The sequence below is a fragment of the Panicum hallii genome, chromosome 2 (genome assembly GCF_002211085.1).
Source record: "Panicum hallii strain FIL2 chromosome 2, PHallii_v3.1, whole genome shotgun sequence".
In the NCBI taxonomy this organism is placed as follows: Eukaryota; Viridiplantae; Streptophyta; class Magnoliopsida; order Poales; family Poaceae; genus Panicum; species Panicum hallii.
In genome coordinates this window covers 46977265-47001187 of record NC_038043.1, presented here as the reverse complement: position 1 = coordinate 47001187, position 23923 = coordinate 46977265, and the positions used below count along the sequence as shown (strand labels likewise).

The 23923-nt window shown below is 46.6% G+C and overlaps 3 protein-coding genes across 5 annotated transcripts; all 3 read right to left on the bottom strand.

The window, feature by feature from the left end:
* Nucleotides 1–227: 227 nt before the first annotated feature.
* On the bottom strand, nucleotides 228–13468 carry LOC112882184 (meiosis-specific protein PAIR2). The gene is made up of 30 exons (XM_025947179.1): nucleotides 13411–13468; nucleotides 13269–13325; nucleotides 11296–11392; nucleotides 11134–11202; nucleotides 10832–10924; nucleotides 10619–10742; nucleotides 10134–10203; nucleotides 10011–10052; nucleotides 9679–9807; nucleotides 9487–9594; nucleotides 9299–9341; nucleotides 9158–9199; nucleotides 8866–8990; nucleotides 8691–8703; nucleotides 8518–8588; nucleotides 8309–8413; nucleotides 8085–8235; nucleotides 7230–7315; nucleotides 7050–7104; nucleotides 6774–6943; nucleotides 6488–6607; nucleotides 6325–6347; nucleotides 4471–4662; nucleotides 4071–4197; nucleotides 3508–3886; nucleotides 3349–3407; nucleotides 2400–2436; nucleotides 1945–2309; nucleotides 1088–1178; nucleotides 228–721 (listed from the first exon to the last, which is right to left on the bottom strand). The coding sequence occupies exons 1-29, from the start codon at nucleotides 13411–13413 to the stop codon at nucleotides 1116–1118; spliced, it is 3018 nt and encodes a 1005-aa protein (XP_025802964.1). The 5' UTR covers nucleotides 13414–13468; the 3' UTR covers nucleotides 228–721; nucleotides 1088–1115.
* Nucleotides 13469–14864: 1396 nt separating this feature from the next.
* LOC112881156 (nucleotide pyrophosphatase/phosphodiesterase-like) lies at nucleotides 14865–17951 on the bottom strand. Its single transcript, XM_025945848.1, has 10 exons — nucleotides 17745–17951; nucleotides 17551–17642; nucleotides 17341–17425; nucleotides 17127–17246; nucleotides 16891–16983; nucleotides 16644–16776; nucleotides 16380–16461; nucleotides 16170–16302; nucleotides 15882–16087; nucleotides 14865–15787 (listed from the first exon to the last, which is right to left on the bottom strand). The coding sequence occupies exons 1-10, from the start codon at nucleotides 17949–17951 to the stop codon at nucleotides 15037–15039; spliced, it is 1902 nt and encodes a 633-aa protein (XP_025801633.1). The 3' UTR covers nucleotides 14865–15036.
* A 408-nt stretch (nucleotides 17952–18359) lies between these two features.
* Nucleotides 18360–19928, bottom strand: LOC112883372 (probable auxin efflux carrier component 5b). Of its 3 annotated transcripts, none has more exons than XM_025948666.1 (6): nucleotides 19307–19928; nucleotides 19144–19258; nucleotides 18969–19054; nucleotides 18686–18843; nucleotides 18527–18603; nucleotides 18360–18432 (listed from the first exon to the last, which is right to left on the bottom strand). In XM_025948666.1, exons 1-6 carry the CDS (start codon nucleotides 19926–19928, stop codon nucleotides 18360–18362), a joined length of 1131 nt encoding a protein of 376 aa, XP_025804451.1. The 3 variants fall into 3 exon arrangements, with proteins under 3 accessions (XP_025804451.1, XP_025804452.1, XP_025804450.1); XM_025948667.1 differs by having other exon boundaries at nucleotides 19144–19224; nucleotides 19447–19928; XM_025948665.1 differs by having other exon boundaries at nucleotides 19144–19928.
* Between the last annotated feature and the right edge of the window lie 3995 nt (nucleotides 19929–23923).

Sequence of the window (23923 nt, the reverse complement as noted above, 5' to 3'; positions counted from 1 at the left end):
CCCCTTTGGGGGCGCCAACCTCCCTGACAGAGCCATGTAACTTTTTATTTACCGCCTACCGACCGTCAGGCTTCGGATGCTGAGCAGCATGACGTCACGCAAAAAGAAAAGGAAAGAAAGCACTCACGTCGTGTTGCCTCTCTCGTCCGGTCAAAAAGGCTATGGGTCAGTCGCGATCACTGATGGCCGCCTCATCAGCGAAAAAAAGCATTTGACCGCATGGCAGGTAAGGAAGCAAAACCAGGGAACCTCGATTTAATCGTGCCCAGCGGGTATCAAACAACCGGCACAGGAAGCGAGCTATCCAGACATTTCGTGCCAACAACAATGACCCACGTCCCAGGCCGCTCGTGTCAATGAAGCCACGTGGGGTTGCTCAGATCAAAACTGCTCGATGCACGGAATCAATGCAGGAAGGGTCCATCAGCCACATTGTTGGACGCAACGCACCAAGACGCCCCCTGACCAGACAGACCAGCCAGTATCATGCCGAAAAACTCCTCACATTCAGTCACCGGACGAGCTGCTCTCTTCATGCCGAGAAATACCACCAGCCTAGGACAGAGCACTTGTCAAAACACTCACTCGGCATGGTATTCCGCGTATTGGCAGCCCATAAATGAGCTTTCCCAGACACGAGCTGACAGGGAAACCAATCGGGCTGCGCCCTAGGGGACGCGCTCCTACAGCTGCAGAGACACCTGCGCGGTGCTACCTCCATCTGCAGGATCCAAACAGTGAGCAGAGAGAGTCAGGAACAGCTGCCCTACATAGTGCTTCAGCGAAATAAAACAGATCCAAGACGGCGCGCAATCATTCCACGACTCCTGCAGCGAGTCGTGCTACTTTGGGCGCCCCCCCCCCCCCCCCCCCCCCACAAATATCATCACATTGATTGCTGGCGACAGTGAATTGCGCGATCAAAAGTTGCTGTGGTGTTTCTATTGACGGAAAGCTGAGACAGCAGGGTTGGTCTGCTAATGGCAAGTGTAGATTTCTGAAACAGTGCGTGCGATGATTTGGCGAGCCTTAAATGTGCACGCTAGAGCTTTCGATGGTCTTTTACCAAGTGTGAAAAGGCTCGTACCATAAACGTCTGGCGACGGTACATCTGTTTACTGTTCCAGATGACTGCCAAGCTGTTCAGCATTGTCAGAAGCTTTATCAACGCCTGCACGCTGCAAGAGGAAAGACAAACATGTGTGTATAAATACATTCAGCTGAATAATCAAAATTCAGAATGCGGCAGCTAAGTTAACGTAAAAACTATGGAATATGTATCGTGGAGGCTGGCATTCTTATGGTTCTGGGAAAAACAGAAAGAGGGTAAAATGATCACAAGATCCATCTTGATTTAACAGTTCTGATTTCCTCATAACAGTTCTGATCACAAGTATTCAGTATAGAAACGCTATATCTAGCTGCAGATATAGCCTTCTAGCTTATGCCCACACGATCAAACCTCCCTTCAAATTGCCTTATAACATAGCCTAGGTGGAATGGCAGATCTAACTAAATACTTGGTACGGAAGTGCATGATTAAAATATTTGGCAAGTCATACTTTTGCAACAAGCACAAAGCTGAAAACTAACATGGTGACTACTGTATGTCCCTTCCATCAGGAAGTAGGACAACAAAAAAAAAAATTACTCGTAAGCAGCTAAAGCGACTTGAGTACTGTACAGAATGTAACTTAATACCAAAGAAAGGAAATGACAATATATCCAGCTGTAAGCAGGGCAATTTAGTTTGTGCATACACACAAGATGGCAGGACACCCCAAAGAACATTATATTATATGGTACCATTGTTGAAATAGATGAGAAATGACAGTCTGAAAGGGCCTGGTTAGGGGTTATACAACCAATCAAACAGGCCCAAACTGTTTGCAGCTAGTGTTGAGGTGAAGTTAAATATGAAAAAAAATGAGAAATCACATTTACCATCCGTTTGCTGATGTATGGTTTGATCTCCAAGGATAACTCATGGTTGCTATTCGTGTCCTGAAGTTTGCGGTTCTTCTCAAAATCTTTCCTCGATTCCTTTCTGGTCCCAGATTGCCAGACACCACCAAAATTAGGTAGCCAGCTAGAATCAGATGTTTCTGGAACAATTTCGCCTCGCTTCTCCATTTCCATTTCAGCTCTTCTTCTTTCTGCCCATGCAGCACCAACACGCTTTGGGTTGAGTTTCCTCGATTTTCCTTTCCCAGGAGGACCACAGCTTCTGAGTAACAAATTGTTTGGATCATGCTCATTAGCTTTTAACCAAGGAGGAGGAGCACCCGTATGCACATTTGCTTTTGGGCCTATAAAGAAATGATGTTGTTTCAGAATTCTCAGACTAGTGTTTGTCAAAAATTACAACACAAAAATATAAAAGCGAATGCATCCCATACCAATGCTCAAATTTCCTCCAGGGTGACTTTGCTGAATCTGTGAAGGCAAAATCTGTGTATCAAACAGGCACACCAATTATGCATACATGCGAAATAAACGAGAGAGAGAGAGAGAGAGAGAGAGAGAGAGAGAGAGAGAGAGAGCATTAGGCACATGTAATTCTGTATAAAAAATTGCATGCATAATATGCTTTTCTTAATATATGAGAACTTCTAAGAACTAACAGAAGTAAACTTTTTCTTTGTAGAAGCATATGGTTATCATTCTGTTTAAACTACAAAACCACAACCCAGTGCATGTTTTGCTAACATAATGACAGCATTTACAATGGCCACATGTGGAACATGAATATAGTGGACCAACTACGGATCATATAGCCAATCCACGGGCCAACGGAGATGGTAACCTGTTACTTGGGAAGGTAAAAAAGATGTTTTCAAATATGGGGAACAGCGCAAGAAAATAAACAAGGCAACAAGTTCAAACAGAAATGGAAAAGCATTTGTGTGTTTTTCTCCAATACTGTAATGTTTTGTGAAGAAAAAAATATAAACTATACACCAAAAGTCCAATAATGTGGTTATGTGAAGAAAAAAAACTATACACTACAACGGTAACTAACTGACCTAAATGAAACCAAAAACAGAAGATAAACAGAAATTAGATGCTAAGTCATTGCCTAAAACTGCTTCAAAATTCTGTGACAAATTCCCTTTGTTTAGCTTTCCTGCCATTGAGATTCGATATACCTTAATGGTGCAAGCTCCTGCAGTGCAACATTTACCTTTCTTTTGTGTAAGTGAAATGTATATTATCAATTGCTAACAGTATTTCGAATATCAGAGCCACGGTAATATAGAAGCATCACATCATTGTTTGTCATTTTTTCACTGGATTTTGTGCTACTTGTTGCATTGACAAGTGCATGGGCACTTGGTACAGACTTACATGTGCATCACAAGAAATCGATGGGCTTGGTCGATTTCCAAGGATAGTAGATTGATGGCCTACAAAAGGAAATATAATTATCCAAGTATGAACCAAGAAATATAATCACACAAAATAGAAGCAATGGTGGTGGTACAGTAATTTGATGATTGTTCTTACCTTTCATTTCAGGACCAGTACTGTGAAAACAGTTTGTAGACAGCACAGCCTGCTGCTCATGTGTTCTGGCTGATCCCCAAGGTGTGATGGGTAGTCCAACAGTTCCATATGGAGCAGAATAAGAAACACTTCCAGAAACAAAAGCTCCATGACACGCTGTACTAATAGGGTGGTATGCCCCATTGGTAGGAATTTGTAAAGGCATAACAACATAAGATGCAGTATTACTAAAAGATGGGATATTGGTTTCTGCACAACTATCCAAATTATCACAGGTAGATTCATTTTGGATATCTTTCAATGGCCCAAGGGATGGTCCAATCAGCCCTTCAGTCTCCATCTTTGCTCCTTTGCCAAAGGATTCACAGCCTTTCTCCCACTGAAATTACAAAATCATGACAGATCAGCATAGCACGTAATGTAACATCTCATTCTGTCAGGTCAGTGCACAAGCAAATACAATCGACAACATTCCTAGATAGACCCTCTCACATAACTAGACTGAAAAATGTATGTTATGTACCACATTAACAGAGAAAAAAAAATGAAAGCATATGACACACCTTAGCAAGCTCATCCTCTGAAATCCTAAGTGAATCTACCTGATCCATCCCTCCACCATGCTTCCGCAGGAAATCCTTCACACCCTTCAGGTGCTCACCACTTGCCAGATGGTAAATCGCATTGCTACTGCAATAGAAGAGAACCAAAGTTAATTCCCCCCTAGAATTAATTTGTCTACAGTGCGCGGAAAACCTTTGTCTACAGTGCGCGGAAAACCTAATTACGCATCCAACACCCGCCGTACTGAGCCCCTTATCCTACTGTACTAGGGTTCAGCATACTAGTGCCCGATTGTATGTTCTATCGGGAAATTCCACGCTGCAATTGGAGCCAGCTAGCACCTGTAAATCCGAACGGAAACCCTAGGTGTACGGGGACGAGGAGTAGGTAGCGAAGTACCAGGCGGAGAGGTCGTCGAGGTCGACGAGGTCGGTGGAGCAGAATGGGCACCAGAGGCGGGGCCGCGGCGGCTGGGAAGAGGGGGAGCCCTGGAGGAGGGCGCGGCGGAGGTCGGATAGCTTGGAGCGGAAGCGGGTGAGCGTGGCGCCGAGTTCGTCCCGGTGCTTGCTGCCGTAGCGGTGGCGCCGGCCCAGGTCGTGGTGGTGGCGGCACAGCTCGCAGTACTCGAGCTCGGCGGCGGGCGGCTTCTTCGCCGGCTTCGGTGGCATCGCGGAGTCGCGGCGGGCGGCGGCTCCCGCGTTTGTACGCGAGAATGTTTGGGTTCCAGATTCGTTGAAACCGCGCTCGAACGAGCCGCTTTGGGCCCTTTGGGCTCTTGCCTCTTGGCACACGCGGAAACGGCGCGCAAACAAGTGATTTTTTTTTCCCGGAGCACCGTTCAAATTTCATGTAAATCTGAACAAAATCAATCCGAACGAGTTTACTAGGAGCAGAGTAGCACCAACTCCGATCTGCGCATTTTTTCGCCCCGACGAGAGATACTTTTATGGGAGAGATGTCAAAAATACGGAGTGTGCTCGTTGCACGTTGCGCTTTGCTCTACTCTGCTCTGTGCAGGCCACCTCGATCATCAGAAGGATCTCTGTGTTGCATTGCCGTGCGTGTTCATGAACACACCGGCCGCTGGCTGAAACGTTCGCAGGCCTGTAAACTATGGAATGATGCCATAAGCTTTCGTTCACTTAGAAAGGAGATGGATGGGCATGGTGCTCTATGAACTCTGCACCAATGGAGTAAAAACTGCAGCCATGAACGGCCTCTACAAAGTAGAGGATGAAGATGAACTCGTATCGTTTACCCGATACGAACTCTTAGGAATCCACAGTGAAATGCCCCGGTAAAAGAAACCGTGGTACGCGCTCGCTAAGCCAGGCTAGGAAGATTCTATCCCAAGATCCAAACGTACATAAGCCACCCAATCCACCACAACCCCAGCAGCAACCAGGGGCCCGGCCTACATCCCATTAACTCCGGCCTCCAGGAGGCGTGACCACCGCGCCGGCAATAACTGGGGTGCAGCCAACGGAGCCCCCAAACGATTGAAATGAATCAATCATTCACGCACAACCGTAGCTCGAGCAGTTAGCACAGGTGTACCGCAACATAAGCACATGGGTCGAAATTAAGGCTTGATCACGATCCATGGAGACCACCAACCGATCATCGGACATCAATGCCACTGCGCAGGAAAGGGGAGGAGGGCATGGGCATCCAAGCCGGTCCCCTCGGAAAACTTTCACAATACGTCAGGCAAGGAGAGGCAGCGAGCCGAGCCCTGTGCGCGTGAACAGTGCCCCGTGGAAAGGCTTGTCGAAAAAGGGAAAGTCCAGCTGCGGCGTGATGTTAAATAGATCTAACAAACAAAAGCGGCCTCGACCAACCAAAGGAGATCTCCAACAATGTGTGACCACATCTCATTTATAAGTTCCAGCGGCGTGTTTGTCGCTGGCAACTTCATCAGGAACAACAGCATAGCCAGGTCACAGTGGAACATAACTCAACATGGGCACTGAACTTGCTGTGGTGCTCTGTCTATCTGCACAGGTTTAAGCACCTGAACTTGGGGTCTGAACTTCCTACGCCTGAACGACGGTGTACCCGAACCAGAGGAACAAAACTCTCTACCTTGCGAAACATAGGGACTGGAATCTACAATCTGCAGTGAGTGTTGTAGTTGTCTATCTGCACAAGGGCCTGAACTTGGATATGTACTTCTTCGCCTGAACTACGAGGTTAGCTGCACCTGTTACTTCCACCGCACCTCACTGGACCTGAGGCTTTTGGCGCTTGACATGCTGGAGTATCGGCTCCTTCACCTGCAGCATTTTCATGGGGAGTTACAGTTCAGTGTTCATGCTGTAGCAGTGATGTGGGGTACAAGATGAACATGTTGATCTTGGTAGGATTGAATTATGTGTGACGTGAGTTCATTTCAGAGAATAAATGCCGAGTTTACCATGCTAGCCTTCCTGGATCGCTTGTCCTGGGTAGATTGCATCTCACTACCAACATTAAGGGATCTTTTGATTTTCTGCCCAAGTACTCCACTCTCCAGGGAACAAACAGGCACAGCCAGCTGCCAGAAAGTTTCAGACAGACATTCGACTCAATGTTTGGGATCACCAATGCTCTAGGTTGTAACATTTTACTGGGAGGACAACTTGCATGAAGAAGAAAGATGATATGGTGACAGCAGTGCTAGAAGTACAACTGCCAGAATTGCGTGCAGGCTGTGGATATACCTCACGCGCACTTGTGGGAGTCCTGCTAGGATCCTTATCCATTGCCGAAGCTTCTTGCCCACTCTGCATGGACACATTCTGCTGCAACTCTGGTAGCTCCCGGGTACGGGTAAGATCAGATCCGATTGAGTGGAGGCAACCCATTGTGGAGCCATCTCTCATTTCATGGACTGTGAAAAGAGAATTTGGACGTGTTTGAACAACATGATATCACTAGAGCAATGCAAAATTCATCATTGGAGTAGTGTGGAGATGCAGATTTCCTTTAGCACTTACCTTTCAGAAGTTCTTTGTGCTCAGACTCAGCATGCTCTGCGTTGGTGTCAATGGCCTGCATAATGTATATATATTGATGACTAGGTCATGAACACTGACTGTTTGGTAGAACGTCACAAGCAGTTGTTGGAGCTGCTAGTGATATGAAAATCTTATTAGAGAATATAGATGATACATTACCATCTGTTCGCCGTCATTGCCTTCCAGTATCTTTTTTATCTCAAGGAGCTTTCTGTTACTGGATTCGGAATGAATGACTGCTTTGCCTACAGCATAACAGGTATTGCAAGTACAAATTAGACAACTGCAGATGGGTACCTAAGTATGATAGCATGGTAGCACGGTAGCATAACAAATTAAGCAACTGTTTTTAGTTAATTACTCTCTTCGTTCCAAATCATAGGTCGTTTTGATTTTTCTAAATAACTATGCATCTAGACATAACACATATCTAGGTGCATAACTTTTGCTATGTGCATAGAAAAGTCAAAACACCCTACAATTTGGGATGGGGTGAGTAATTTACTGTTAGTACATTGCATTTGAAAGCTGGGACTACAAAGTGACAAGATCAGGCATCCTGAGCCATTAGCTTTGAGCAAATCAGAATGCAACACTAAAACATGACCCAGATCTATAGCCATCCAAACAGCCAAAATTCTTATAGTATGTACCCCTCCAAACAGGCCCTAAGTTTCATAAACAAGTAATAGTTTAGACAACATCCTCTCCTCACACAACACATATCCTACCTCAAGGAAATTCGTTCAGAAATTCTGCAAATGATGCAAGTAGTTGTTGCCATGCACCAAGTAATTATTCGAGTTACAGTTGTCCTTTGTAGAAATGGGACTAAAGTAAAATATTGATCAATATTAATTCATGAGTTCCAATCTCCTATAACTCAAGTTACTTCCAACACGGCCTGTTGGACTACTAATTCAACAACAAACAACATAATAGACAAACACCTGGAGATATACTAGAAAGTAATAAGGTGTTTCAGACTTGTTGTATATAGATTCAATTAATTACCCAGCCTTCGGTTGGCTGAATGCTTCACGTATCCATCTTGCACCATTTTGTCGATTAACTTTCGGACCGTATTCTGGCTGGCTTTCCCATCCAGCTTTCCTTGAAGTTTGGCTATTGTCACATAATCCATTGGAAGTGCATGATATAATGCCTGAAAATATACTGTTGTATCAGAATTCAGCAGGTGGCAAGTGGCATACGTAAGCAAAACTAGGTAACAGAACCTTCATATATATCAAATCATCATTGTTCTGTTTGGTTCCTTCAGTAGGTGATACATTTTGCATGATGACCTCCTTCTTTATATGAGGTGTTTTAGGATCAACAGTCTGAAATGTGAAAATTTCCATATATCTTGTTAGTAAAAAATAGTATTTGCAAAGACGAGAAATAAAGTATACATATGATAAACAAAGCACTTCATTAGGTTGACCTGGTTGATAGTATAACCATCTTTGCTTGCCCTGGATAGTACACCATCTTTAAGTAGCCTCTCCATGATATCTGAAAAGCCAACCATTAGTCTAGTAATTTAAGGCTTCAATGGGAGTAAAGAAGGAATGCCTGATTTTATTTCCTGCAAACAGAACCCTTTTCCTGCATTACCTTCAACCATTTCCTGCAAAATATCAACACGAGGTTGTCAAAAATAGGCCATACAACTTGTGTAGTGTCTATGAAGACATGGGTTGAGTTACATGCGCTGTACCACAACATGTTTGCCACTTGCTTATAAGTACAGCACAGAAAACGAGCAATATACAGAACAACAGCAACTTACCATGGATATGTCAGGGAAGTTAGAAAGGACATCTGAAACATTAATTGTTCCAATTTCTTTTGAGCATATCCACACTTTTACTTGGGCTGTTAGCTCTTCCTCATGAGCAGCATCTTGAGTATCATCTGCAAACATAGAAAGTCAGAAGAGCGACAACAACTAACCTGAAACGTATCAAATTCAGAAGTGTCTAAGGCATACAAATACACTACTAGATTAACAAAATCTGGCTTTCTAAGTAGTGAGGAATAAATCTATGCACTGGCACATGAAGCTACCAAACCAAATATACCTTCTGAAATAGTACCAGTACTCTGACCTTTGCATTTTCCATCTGTTACAAAAATTGTATTAATTCCAGAAACAGCAACTGCAAAAAAAAAAATATTTTTTTTTTTTGGGGGGGGGGGGTTGCTGTTGAGGAAATACTTACCATTAGGAGCTACAACGTAACGATCTGCCTCAGATGGACGAACCTAATATAATCAAAGATTATGTCAAACAAAACGTAAGATAAAAGGAACAGAATTTAGAGAGATGGGTACTTGAGTCCTTATGTTAGTAACAGACTAGGTCACTAATTAAGACCATTGCAAGAATAAATATATCATCATGATTCACCTCAGTATCAGAAAAGTCACCATCTTGATCTGACTCAATATCCACACTCATGCCATCATCTCCACTGTTAACATTGTTGTCGTCACATGGATCAAGGACACTCTTAACCTGCACAAAAGGAAGAACTGTGAGAAATGTCATCTTTCATTCCAAAGTAAAAGGTCAAAGACCCTCTGTCTCATTTTCCTTTACCTTCAAAGCTAACACAAGGTGCTTGCTATTGACATTCCCCACTTCCATCTTCAAGGGGTTCTTATTCCATATATTAATAGCTTCATTTTCAGCACAACCCTTGAAGAAAGGAGGCTCATAATCCTCAGGCTGCCAATATGGGAAAAAACAGTGTTCACTTCAACCAACAAATTCAAGAAGAACAAGAGAATTTATTTCCTTATTTATTAAGATCAAAAGAACAAGGTTATCTGCCGTTATTTATTAAGATCAAAAGAACAAGGTTATCTGCAGTGGCAGCTCCCAAGAATCGATATGGTCAATGAATAAACAGAATAAAAGGATGCACTCACTGTGACATCATCATAGTACAGCAGCTTCATTAGAATGGTTCGCTGAATACAAACATACAACAGTTTCAGGTAAGCATAATATATTGCAAGTTTGTAACCAAATTACAGAATGTGAGAAGGTACCTCCTCTGGCATTGGGTCCAAGGTCCTCATAAGTGAAACCAGCGTTCTGATCATCTTACAAGCAGAGCTCCTGAATGAAAACCATGGCCAATGTCAGGTTATGATCATCATAGATTTTTTATGCCAATTTCCCACCCAACAGGCACATTGGTTAAACAACCAGAATACCATAATTGGTACTACAGGATGTATTAAAGCACCACAAGGTTGATGACTCAAACCTTCACTGCTAGATTTGTTTAGGGCAAGTCAAGAAAACCTAAAACAATCTATGGCCCCAGTTCCACATGAATTGAATTGGTATAATCTACTCATGTTTTGGAAGAACTGTGTACTTCTATCATAGCCAACAGATAGGGGTCTTACACCATGAAATGAAATCATAATACTAAATTGTTTCAAGTCATAATAATTTGAATGCAACACTACTTTTTACAAGACTGCAACTTCATGCAAGAAAATCGGCATCCAAGGTAGGAAAGTACCTCATCTGATCAGGAGTTACTTCTGAAGCATTTGAAGTAAATGTAGTGCTACCCTTTTTGCTACCTGTACGACTCATGTTCATTGCAACTTCCTCAGTACTGGTGTTGGGGTAGCTAAATGAGACTGTAAGGAAACATCAGCACGGAATAAGCAAAGGTGCGAGACATGATCCCCAATCAAACCTGAGATGTGATTACATGGGAGAAACTTACAGGCATACTCCTCAATCATCGGGCCTTCCTCCTCCTCACAGATACAAAAGAGAAGGGTCTTGAGATATTTCTTTTGCAAAGCATCATAGACACCTAAAGTTTGATTCCAAAGTTGATCATATCAACCGATCAGGACAAAATGGACAATAGTGTCGCACATACATTAGAAAAATAATGGTCAGGAATGTGTGTATCATGTAGATGTCCAAAACAAGTAAAATACAGAGACTTCTCTAGAAGTAAACAAGACAGGTGGTAATAGTTAAACAGCAGTCACTGGATGAGATCAGGATATGTTTCACCTTTCTCCATCCAATCGATCAGCCTCCTCGACTCGGCATCCATCGGCATCAGCTTCTTAATCTTCATCTCTGCAGAAATAAAAGAGTAATTGAGGTAAAAAATTGACATCAGCTGTTGATTTTGGATATAGATACTGGTTTGAAGTTATTGCCAATTCTGACCTAGTGCTGGAACCGACTTATCACTGAAGTATTTTTCATGGAATAGGCCTCTGATGTAGCTGATGTTGTATATGGCAATCCGAAGCAAATTCCTTGTCTGTTGGATAAAAGTAACTTGACTGTTATCAGAAATATCCATACAAAAAAGGCTATGCTATGATTTCCCACACCAGATGCTTGTTAAAAGAAATCATTGAAGCCCCATCAACTCATAAAATCATAAAGGGCAATAAAAAAGAAAACATAAAATGGACAGTGTTCATCAAAAGAACACATCAATGGGTAATGTTCACCATAAGAACACATTAGGAACGAGTTGAGTCTTTCAGCAGTACAACACAGATTGAGAGACAAACAACAGATTTATTTTTTTCAAACAGACATGTACACTATTAAACAATTCTCAAGAACATATAAAAGTGATTTAATGCACTGATTCCTTTAATATAAATGGTGTTTCGAACTCAGATCATTGTGCAACTGCAGCTAATAGCATCACACATCCAGAATGCTATACAAAATGAGATCCAGCAATATAAAGGAAAACGCTCCAGGCAAAATGAAACTAATCACATATACAAAAAAGGTGAACATAAGAAAGAGTAATATAAATGGAAATAAACCACATGGCATTTTCAAGTAAATAAGGCAGCAAACTTCTATACCAAACCAAGCATCACCAAACTAGGGAATTACTAATACAGCAGTTGTTGTGCATATTAGTCATGATCTGATTGCCAAAATCATATATTCTGCTGTAGTACAATGAAGAAATTGATATTACTGGAGCAAGCTAGGAAAGGCTTAATAAGCTCATATATTCCCACGGTCAAACCATACAATTTAAACTCCTTAGAATGGCACAATGCAGCAACCATTTAGAAACTGTGGAAGAAGAGTTTAATGATCCCAAAAACTAATGCAGAAATATGCACTGCTTGGTTTGAACCCAAAGTAGAACCAAACTAAAATATGTACTGCTAGAAACACGAGCATTGGTACCGTCAAACTCAAATAAAAGCAGTGTTGCTGTTAAAGGCATATTTGGACATAAATGCATGGCCATTCCACGTGCAAGTGTGCAAGTAGCAGTAAGAAGAGGAAAAGGCTACTAACCAAGCTGCTCCTTAAAATCACAGAAATGAACCACGATGGAAAACTCAATCAACAGAACCCGAGTATGTATTCAATTGGGTGACAATTTTTAGAGGCTCCTGATGAATGATTTGCGGACCCTACAGGTGCAAATTTCATAAAAAAATGAAAAAACGGGAAAATAATGTATGCAAATCAATCTGATAGGGACGTACATACATGCATTGCGGTCTGATGAAATCTAAACGCAAATCAACAGGTCGGTACTTCCTAGCAACCAAGTCTAAGACGATTTACTGGCTCCCAATGCTGAGAGTCGCCTAAATCAACCATACCGACAAGCAAGCAGCGGGAAAAACACCTACAAATCCATGTGTGCAGTGCAGTAACCAAGCAATATATGTGAACAGACATAATTATCCGCACATTAGAGAGTGTTTCGCGGAGAACAAGGGCCCAAACGCAATTTGATCGATCTAGAAGCTACTGACGCGTGCTTCGAACCGACTGAATTAGAACCATTGGAATCAGAAATTAGCAGAGACCAGAGGGACCCCAAAACCCCACTTCTCAAGCACCAAGTGCGCTAGAATACGCACGCGAAACGGGTAAAAGTGAGACCAAATCTACCAAAACCCTCCGCCACTAAAACCCTCCGCGAATGCAAACAAACTCGATACGCGAGCACGGGTATGCTCGAATCGACCCAATTTGGACCAGCAAGCCCACGACGAAACCCTCGTGCAAACGCCGGTCAGAAATCTCAGGAGAAAAACTCAACCCAACAACAACAATTCGATCGGCGGGAGCCGCCCGAACCCACTCGAATCGCACGGAATTGAAGCGGAGAAGGGCGAGGAAATGGGGAGGAGACTTACTAGAAGCAGCGAATCCTGCTCCGTGATCTCCGCCTCCTTCGTCTTCTGAGCCATCACCTGCATCGGAGAGGCACGACCACGATCAGGGCGCACACAAGCTACAAGGGCAGGATGCGAAGCACGAACTGGATTGAGAGCTCACCATCTCGCCGGGTCTGAGTTGCGTGCGCGGCGCGCGTGTGCGCTGGGGAGAGGAAGCGGGGGAGGAAGGGTGGAACTCGTGAGGGGTTTGGGGGCTTACTTATAGAGGAGCCGTGCTAATGGGCTGATGGCCGCAAGCGTGAGCCGTGTACGAGAAGCCCTTTTCGTTTTTGAAATTTGAATTCTGTATGTATGGTCTGAAAATTTTAGTCTGTGGCGGGATTTTCCTAATTATCGTTTGATTCCACTGCACCATAAGATGTTGGGTTAGCTCATTTCATCCATAAGACGTTAGGTTAGCTCATTTCATCCATCGATTGAGGCCCTCTTTTTGAACGGAGATAAAATATACTAGGAACTTTGGAGGATTCAAATCCTACAAGAAATTTTCCTATAGAGCCTTTTCCTTTGTGTCCAGTCTCGTGTGTTCTTTCCTTTGTGTCTTATGAATCTTGTTCTTCCTGTGTTTTGGAATTCCGTAGGATTTCAATTGCATATCACTTCCAATTTTATATTTTTCCTATTCCAATGTTTTTATGAATCATGTGTTCCAAAGGGGTCCTGAAGATGCATAGCTACTCACACCTTCTAAATCTCAGGTACTTGAAAATGGAGTGAATCTCAGGTGACATTCAAGTTCATGTGAGTCAGTTTAGGTGTTTAGGTTTTAGAATTTCTCCGAAGAGAGATTCCGGGCTTCCAGTCTTCGAAGAAATTGATGTCCGATTCTATCATGAGACCGTGGTGTCGTTTTTCCCATCTAACTTATATGTATTGTCTTTATATGATTTGTCTAAAACATGAAGACAATACATGAAAGAATAAATTGCACATTCCATTGTAAAGTTCCTCACATGCTACATAGGTGATGGCATATTTGGTTTAAGATCTTTTCCCCATGTTGGCAAATTTGAAAATGTCTCGATGTAATATCATGTACTCGATGTAATTATTTTCCTTGGCGCTAACTTGTTACAAGTTTTTTCGCTTGGTTGTCCTTTTATAAAATACAAGGCTAGGGGCGGTATAGTTGGGTAATCTAAAAAATATTTCAAGTCCGGTCTGCTCTTTGACGTTTCAAATTGTTCAAATAAATCATCAAACTCTCTCTTTTGTTTTGAAGCCCCCGAGCGTACATATGCCTAGTGAGTCGGAAAAGATGTAGAAAACCATCCATCTCGTCACTAGTTTGGTATGTAATTAAGAACAGAAAAAATAGTTTAGTACCAGCCCCATTTTTTTTCTCACTTCCTTTCTCAGTGTCATGTTGAACAATGGGCAAAATGTTCCAATCAACTCAGGGGCAATTTTTAACTTAATTAAGGAAAATAGAGAATTAAACATGAACAGTTTGAAAATTTTAGTACCCTATGAAACTAACTTATTCTCTCGTAAAGGTTACCACACAAAAGCTTAATGTAGAGTCTGAAGAAGATGTCAAAGTGTGTACCGCTGATCGTTAAACTCACAAAAAAAAATACTACTAAGGGACTAAGTCTACGCTTGGAACGCAGAATTTACATGAAACAATATAATTCCTGCATGAATCACACATGGCCGCGTTCCAGCCGCAACTGTTCTCAAGAGAGTATGATCTGTATGTTCCTAATTTCCTCCTATCGACCAGTTAGCTAGCCATGCTGTGGGGCGCGCAGCTGTCGACCGTGCACGCCAGGACGTCCTTGTAGTCCCTGCTGATGTTGAACGCGTCGTGCGCGGCGCCGTCGGCGCTGTGAATGAACTCCACCCGCAGCGACGAGTGGTCGCTGGCCGTGAGCTTCACGTACCCGAAGCTCTTGTCCCGGGCCACGCTCCACTGCGGCCACGGCCCCGCGGAGTAATCCCGCAGTTTGGCGCCGCCCGTGCCGGCCACCACGTGGACCGTCCCGCCCATCGTGCCGGAGTAGCTGCCCTTGTCGTCCTTGCCCCCGTCCATGCACGTGTTCTCGTACACCGGGCAGGTGCGCTCGTAGTTGTGGACGTGGCCGTAGACGGCGAGGTCGACGCGGTGCTTCTGCCACAGGCCCTGCAGGGCGCGCCCCATGGGCTCCGCGAAGGAGCCCTCCGCGGCGTAGTAGTCGTTGGAGGAGTAGCCCAGCGGGCGGTGCGCCGCGAACACCAGCCACGGCTGGTGCTTCCGGTCCGCCGACGCGAAGCACCGCTCCAGGAACGCGTGCTGCTCCGACCCCGGCCGCCAGTCGTGCTCCGTGTCGCCGACGCAGAACCGGAACATGCCGTGGTCCGCCGCGTACCAGAACTTGCCCCGGTTCTCGGCCGGCACGTAGAAGTAGGTCTCCGCCGGCACGCCGCACTCGCCGCGGGAGTCGTTGCCGGTGTAGAAACCCCCCGTGTCGTGGTACGTCCTCTCGTGGTTGCCGCTGCACGCATCTCGCCACAACAAACGCTACGGATTAGCTTCGGATCGAGATTCTTCTTCAGAAATGGCTAGAACTGTTGTTGGATCCAGCGGACCTTGCCACCATGTACGGCACCCTGGAGGCGATGGGCTCGATCTGCGCGGTGAACTGGTCCCACTGCGCGAGGAAGCCGTTGGCGTAGGAGAGGTCGCCGATGTGGAACACGGCGTCGTAGTTGGGCAGGTCCTGGATCAGCCGGTCCGTGGTCACCTGCGCTCCGGGCTGGAAGCCGGCGAGCTCGTTGGTTCCGTCGCGTTGCCCCTGCCAAAGGAATGCATCGTCATCTGCACCTGCTGTTTTGTCATCAAGCGAGAAAATCTCACATCTGCGTCAAATTTCTTACGAGTCCCATGTCGCCGAAGACCACGACCCGCTGGAGCGAGTCCTGGCCGGGGAAAGGCGGTGCGCGGAAGGTGGATGGCTTGCCCCGCACCACGGTCCCGTCTGGCAGCTCGTGCCCAATTTGGTAAGAATACCTGAAGAACAATTCTAGTATGGTTACTACGGGCAAAGTGATCAACGCATGCGTGGATTCTGTCAGTGTTCATCGTACTCTCTGTTGGGCCACAAGTCCTTCAAGAAGGCTGTGTGTATGAAACCGGGGTCTCTGTATCCTTCAGCATTCGCTGGTTTGCCTGCAGTCAGTCAAACATCGTCAAACCATTCAGTATTGAGTTCGGATGAAAAGCAAGCATATGTGCCTACTCTACTAGTATCTGCTATACTTTTAGGTATGCACAACAACAACAATTTGAATGACTTTATTAAAAAACAAAAAAAATGATTCTCTTAAAGAGAAGTCGTGTGAATGGTTTACCGCACAAATGCCTCCGCGTGTAGGTGAGGGTGCCTGCTGGCGTTCGTCTGGGGCTCTCCTCTCCCTTCATTTTCCCCTCCACAAAAGGATACGCTTCATCGATGTTGTACCCGCTTGTCCAAGTTACAGCCATCTGCACAGGACAATCGCATTGCAAGAACAGAGAATCTACTTGCACAAAAGCTGTGCTACATTTCTAAAACAAGAAGAGAAAAAGGTGTGCTACATTCAGTAGCCTAAAGCTCACCTCGTTCCATTCTTTCCCTAGAGATAGGCGCGGGAACACCGGAGCTTTCGGGTTCGCGAAGGAGATCTTGTTTGAGATCGCGATAAGTTTAGGCTGCAAAAGAACAAATTCATAGTAAAATTTGCTTTTTGCAGCAGCATTACAGGGATCATCATCCTAATCACTGATTATCCTAGTTCCTGCTCCAGGGACCAGGGTTCAAATTCAGTGTGCTGTAAAAGTAAAACTGAACTCACATTGTCCTTGCCACCAGAAAACAGCCCGAAGGCGTAGTCGGACCGCTGGTTGATCACGAGGAAGCTCATGTTGCCGCTGCCGGAGCTCATGAATCTCGGCGAGATGTTGGCAAACATGTACTGCACCGAATACGAAATCAGCCAACAAGCTCAGCGAGACCTGAACATGTTTAAGTTAAACTGCATCAGCAGATGTAAAATTTTTGAGCCTGACCTTGATCGGCGCCGTGGGCAACCCTGCTGCTGGCCCCTCTCCCCCTGCTGCTGCGTTGGTGCTCGCGTCGGCCCCAACGCTCAAACTGCACAGATCGGACGGGAACACAGCCACACAGGTCAGGTTTCATGACAATGCAAGATCCAAAGCAGTAACTGAGAAGCAGTAAAATCTTCATCGATCTTGAGATGATGACATGAGCCTGTGTACCCGAAGTCGGCAGGCGAGAAGAGCGCGACCCAGTGGCCGGCGGACGGCGCCGGCGCGGTGAAGTTGACGGTCACCCAGGCGGAATCCTCCCCCTGCGCCGGCCGTCGAGGAATAAGAAACGGGTGAGGATTCGCGTCAACGCACGTACGTTCACAGGTAACAACCAGAATATCAGATTACACTCGCTTGCTCACGTTCTTGCCGAGCACGTCGGGCGAGGCGTGGATGACGGCGCCGGAGTCCATGGCGACCTGCGCGGCCTGCATCCTCAGTGTCGACAGCGGCTGGATGTTGTCCGTCGTCGAGTCCGCCGCGGCGACGGCCATCGCCATCAACGCGGCCACGGCGACCGCCGCCGCCGCCACGAGCAGCGAGGACGACGGCTGCACGCGTGCCGCCATCGCGCCTCCCGATCCTCTCCACGGTTCGAGGATGCTGCAGGATGGCAGGCACGTAGCAGAGGGAGATCGCACGTAGCGCGGAAGGTCGTTGCGAGTATATAGGGAGTTCCGTTGACTCGCGAGTCGTGAACACGGGAAGTCGTTTCGTCCTCTCTGTCTCTACGCTGACATGCGGGGCCACGTTATCAGTATCCTGTTATTTTTCTTGCCCTCTATCTGGGATTGCTCCCACCAGGCAACGAATTCCTCTGCCACGTTTTCTTTTGTCCCCTTCTCTACTGTGCATGAGAGAGTTTATTGATCAAGCTGTAGGTCTGAATCTGTACACATTCTCGTCAAAAGCAACAGAAACTGAACAAAACAGATGATACAACACTTCACTCAGTGATACACTGAGCGCTGAGAGGTCTATCTTATGAGGCCAAGAACAAGATAATACGCGATTAGCACAGGCAGCGACGCCAGCGTCCCGACTATAATCCTGAGAAATAAATCGAAAAGGATCTCACAGCTGATTAGCCCGGAAATACGAACGGATTGATAAATAATAAATCGACCAAGGGCTGGTTGCTTACGCAGTGCTGAGAACGTCAGCATGCAGGTCATACTCCCTCGCGAAATTAAATGTCGCGACAGAGTGGGGCAGCGCCGCCTGCCAAGTGTTAACAAAGAACGGAGCGATATAATTTTTATTTTTCCAGCGAAACTGGTGAGCTTGTCAGTCGTCACTCTACCTGCACGATCGCGAAGCGCAGAAGGTCGCCGCGGAGCCCCAGGGCGGCGGCTGCGGCGGCGGCGGCCGCCGGTCCGGCGACGAACCTCAGCCCCAAGCTGAGCGCCGTCAAGCCTGGGCCGCAGATGATGAACTTGTCCTGCAGCGCGATGAACAGACCTGCACGCGCACGTACGCGCGAGTCATGGATGGATGCTCCGTGATCTCTTTTAATTTTTCGGGTATCGCTACTTCTGCAGGGATGCTTGTGCATAGCTCTAGTTAATTAAAACGTTAAAAATTACCCATGCTAAACATGCCCAGCCCAATCCCGGTCTTCGACATGATCGTCACCGAGCCCTCGACGATGCTCGGAAGCTCCAAATGCCACCTACATGTGCTTGTACGAGTGTTAGCAACCAATCACGAAGGTTCAGAAGTCGGAACACACCGAGCTGCTGCAAAGGCTTTGGACAGTGCCTGTTTGCAATCGAAGACCACGCCACCCCAAGAAGGCTGGCGTAGACATTCGGGTTGTAGGCGAGCTTGAGCGCGACATTCCTCACCAGCGGCGCCCAGAACGGCCACCACCCTGCTTCCATCGCCGTCTTCCGGCCGTCTCCTGACTCGTCGCCGTCGCTACCCAGAGGATCTGCGGCTGCGGCGTGGCCGTCCGCCTCCTCATCGAGCGCGACGCCGTCGTCGCGGTCGGTCGGCGCCACCACGGCCGGGAGTGGCGTCTCCAGCCAGGCCTGCCTGACCTCGAACACGACCAGCATCAGCGGGAACCACACGACGATCTGCATCATGGACATCTGGACGGCGATGTCGTGCGCCCATGCGCCGTACATGGCGTCCAGCAGCGGGATGCCCATGAGGAGCGCGTTGTTGAGCGCGGCGAGCGAGAAGCCGGTGATGCACCACGAGTAGTAGGAGCGCGACGACCCGCCTCCGCCTTCTCCGCCGCCCTTCTTGGACGCCCAGCGGCACGCGGTCGCCCAGCCGGCGAGTGCCAGCACGACGAGGGCCTTGCAGGCGACGTCGGCGGCCAGGACGCGGTAGCTCGCGGCGAAGGAGCCGGCGCGGGCGGTGAGGTCGAAGCCGAAGAAGGGGAACGCGAAGTAGATCACGAGGCGGTTGATGGCGCCGCACTGATCGCGCGTGAAGACCTTCCACCACCGCACCGAGCCGTAGCCGAGCGCCAGGGCGAAGTAGAGCGGCGCCATGGCCGCCGCCACCTTATACACGTCCCCCCATCCGATCATCTTCTCCCGCTGCCTTCTTGGTTCGGTTGGTCTAGCGAGTGTGTGAAGTTGAGGAGGATGTGGCGATGGATTATGGACTAAGCCCCCTTGCAGCCAGGTCAACTTTCTGTGGCCAATCAATGAGGCTATTTAACCTAGCATTGAAAGCACATTGTTGCACTTGGATATGGAGGTTGTTAATATACCTAAACAAAATGGAAGCGTATGGTTGCACAGGTCAGTTGTTCACACCATCAAATAAAGCTATCTACAACCCTGAGGCTAAAATGATTCCATCTCCTACATGCTAGTACTGATTTCATCAAACATGCAAGGGGGTTTTCAAATGTACTTGTGGAATCTCACGGTAATAAGCAGATCACATCTACAGCTAATCCTATGATTATTAAATGTACTTATTTGATAATCCTATAGGAAGCTCATTGACTTCTTCCATAATATTCAAATGCCACGATAAGTGTACTAAAATACTGGAGTCTTTGTAAACACTGCTGTATGGTCTAAAAGTATCTTTGCTGCAAGTCTCCAACCCCATTCCAAGAAAGAGGAGCCTTCTGCAACAAAGGGTGGATCCTTTCAGCTCTGAAAGGCGCCTACACGATTTTAGATTTGGAAAACTATTGGCCATCAATTCTTGTTAGAAATAGTACTACATTAAAAAAAAGAAAAATTGGTGTTCTTGAAAAGCAGTACCAGGAGAAGGTTTAGTGAAACGCCCCGGCCTAAACAACCGGAGCTAAACATGTATTTAAACACCAGAAAAACAGTCCCTGGTGAAAATACATTACACAAGTGGTGCCACAGTCATACATAGCCTTATTTAATACGTTCGATTACAATAATAATATAAACTAGAAATACAATAGTTGCGATGATAAACGCAAGGGTAAACTCTTCATCGGACATGGGGGCTTCTACCACAACGGCACCACTCCAGACTTGGGTATAGGGCACGAACTACTCGCCTTCCTCAGGCACGAAATCAGGATCCTCTGCAACAAGTCATAAACGGGTGAGTACAAAAGTACTCAGCAAGTTCCACCTCACCCTACGGGAGGGGAATGACATGCACGATGCACATTAAGCACAAAGCATTAGTGATGCAACTTATAGTATGCAACTCTTCCCGACACAACCCACAGTAGGTAGCTCACTAGTTGTCAGGACCACACCGTAGCCTGTCCATTCCGTGGACACGGACCATTCGAATGGATTCTACACTCTGCAGAGGTCGTACACTGTACCCACAAGCTCGACTGCCCGAACGGACAACCGACATAGCCGACACCCAGCCGTGGTCACGCCCCAGCCCGGCCGCACAAACCCTCGGGCCCTGACCCCAATGGTCTATACCCGTGAACCATCCCTGCGACCGTCAGGCTAACCAGTGGGATTAGGCTAAGTCCGGCCCATAACGGAACCTGTGGTCGTACTAAAGTAAGCTAGGTGAGATGTCAAAACAACTCGGTCCTTAGGGTTCACCAGGGCAGCAACCATTCCTCAACATGTCAACTCGAGCCTACCTCCACGGTAGCACTCACCTGCCAGTCTACCACCACGGTAGCGCCGGCTCCAGCATACCCAGCTGCCCTAGCCTCAACCAAATCCCTTCATATCCTAGTCTCAACTCTGGATATGCATAACTACTCACATGCATGTATGAGCACACTCAATCACTCGAGCATCGGTATATGTAATCGATCTTAAACCAGAGCTACAACTAGACGTCCTCACATGGATGCAACCGCTCACGTAGGGGTCGATGAAACTTGCCTTCGCTTATGTACGCGTCGGCGGCGGCGGCTTCCTGCTCGTGGTACGGGTCTTCTGGCTCCGGCCCGCTGTACTGGCCTTCGTACTCCTTGGACGGCTCCTCCTCGGTCACTCCGTGATCTACGGGCGGAAACGGCACAACCGGCAACAAACAAGCAAGCTTTAAAATAAGCTCAAATGGAGATGAAAATAGGGGAAATAGATAGTACATGATTTGAGGAGAGGATCAACTGTTGGAGCTTCGTCTCGTGAGTGAACTGGGCTCGGGAGAAGTGGTTTAGCTAGTGAAGTGAAACGGCTCGGTGTGCTTGGGCTGATGATGGAGCTCATCACGGCCTCGCTCCTTTTATAGGCGGGGAGAGGCAGCGGCGTCGCACAGGGACGGGCGACGGCGTGGGCTGCGGCAGCTCGCCGACAGCTCCCACAGTGGCAGCACTGAAGACGCGAGCGTCGAGGCGGCAAAGCCGGCGAGGACGCTGCAGCGGCGTGGGCGGGGTGGGGACGCGGAGGTGGGCGGCACGGCGCGGTGCCGGCGGCAGTGCGCGGTCCCGTCGTGGGGCCGGTGTGTCGCGCGTGCGCGAGCGAAAGCGAGCGCGGGTGGGGGACGGCAGGGAGAGGCGTCGGCTTCCTTTATAAATGAGGTGAGGCGGTTCGCGCGGCGGAAAAATATCTCGGCCGGCGCTGTGTGCGACGATCCTGATTTAAGGCGAGGTGGAGCCTACCAACAGATGAATCACAACCTATATACTAAGTACTCAAGCTTAACCAGGAGACTAACACGTACCTTATTGGAGCGACAAAGTCACGAAGGATCGCACAACCTTAAGTGGCTAGTCCAACACTAAGCTTACCACAACTTATCTAACTTGCTCATGGGTGGATGGCAAAAGAAAGGGGGGGGGGTCCTATTTATAGATCAAGGGGGATGGTGTTGCTAGTGAAGATAAAGAAAGCACCGGAGAAGGAAAACAGAGGGGAAAGGGAAATCGAATTCCCCAAGGACTTATGCGCAATTTCAGAAAACTGCAGGGGCTCATCTGTAAGGCAAAATTTTCCATCAATCCAAAACTCAAATGAAGAAATGTCCAAAACGAAAGTTGAAGAGTTTTTCGAACTCTACAACATTGCTTTAGGGCTCAAATTCAAAAACTCAAAACTTATATTTTTACACACGAATTTTTGGAACAAAAGTCGGATTTGAATTGCTTTTGTCCTAAAGAGTAAAACTTTATAAAATTCAGGACCTAAATGCAAGCATTTATGACACGTCATGATGGCGGGATAGACTCGTCATAAATGTTGGATAGACATGTCTTTATGACGGGATAGACTCGTCATAAATGTTGGATAGACATGTCATTATGACTCGTATTTTTACTTTAGTCCTGAGTAGATTTAAAAGTTACTTTTTGTAAATCAATATCTTTTATAAAATTACGCAAACACCCTTACTTTGCATTTCTTTCAATAGTGATGAAAACTGGGATGTTACAAACCTACCCCACTTAGGTTGAATCTCGTCCCCGAGATTCAGCTTCAGCACTAAAGAGACTGGGGAACTCGGCTCGGAGCGCATCTTCTCTCTCCCAAGTTGCTTCTGCTTCAGAATGTCCACTCCACTGGACTCGACAAATTTTGACTGCTGAGTTGCGGGTTCTTCGCGTCACAATATCTAGAATTTTTACTGGTACTTCTTGATATCTGAGATCATCCTGCAGGTCGATTGTTTCTGGTGCCACTTGTTCTTCCGGTACTCGCAGACACTTTCTGAGTTGGGACACGTGGAATATATCGTGTACATCTGACATCTCTGCTGGCAACTGAAGCTTATAGGCTACCGCTCCCACTTTCTTGATAATTGGGAAAGGTCCAATGTAACGTGGGGCCAACTTTCCTTGTACCTGGAATCTGCGTGTGCCGCGGATTGGGGAAACTTTAAGGTACACATAGTCCCCAACTTCGAAGCTGAGAGTACGCCTTCTTTTATCAGCATAACTTTTCTGGCGGGACTGAGCTGCCTTTATATTCTCTCTGATTTCCGCTATCTTTTCTTCTGCTTCCTTAATAAAATCTGGACCCTCAATAATGCGGTCACCGACTTCAGTCCACATGAGAGGTGTACGGCACTTCCTCCCGTAGAGGGCTTCAAACGGCGACATCTTCAAACTGGACTGGTAGCTGTTGTTGTAAGAGAACTCCGCATATGGCAAACTATCTTCCCA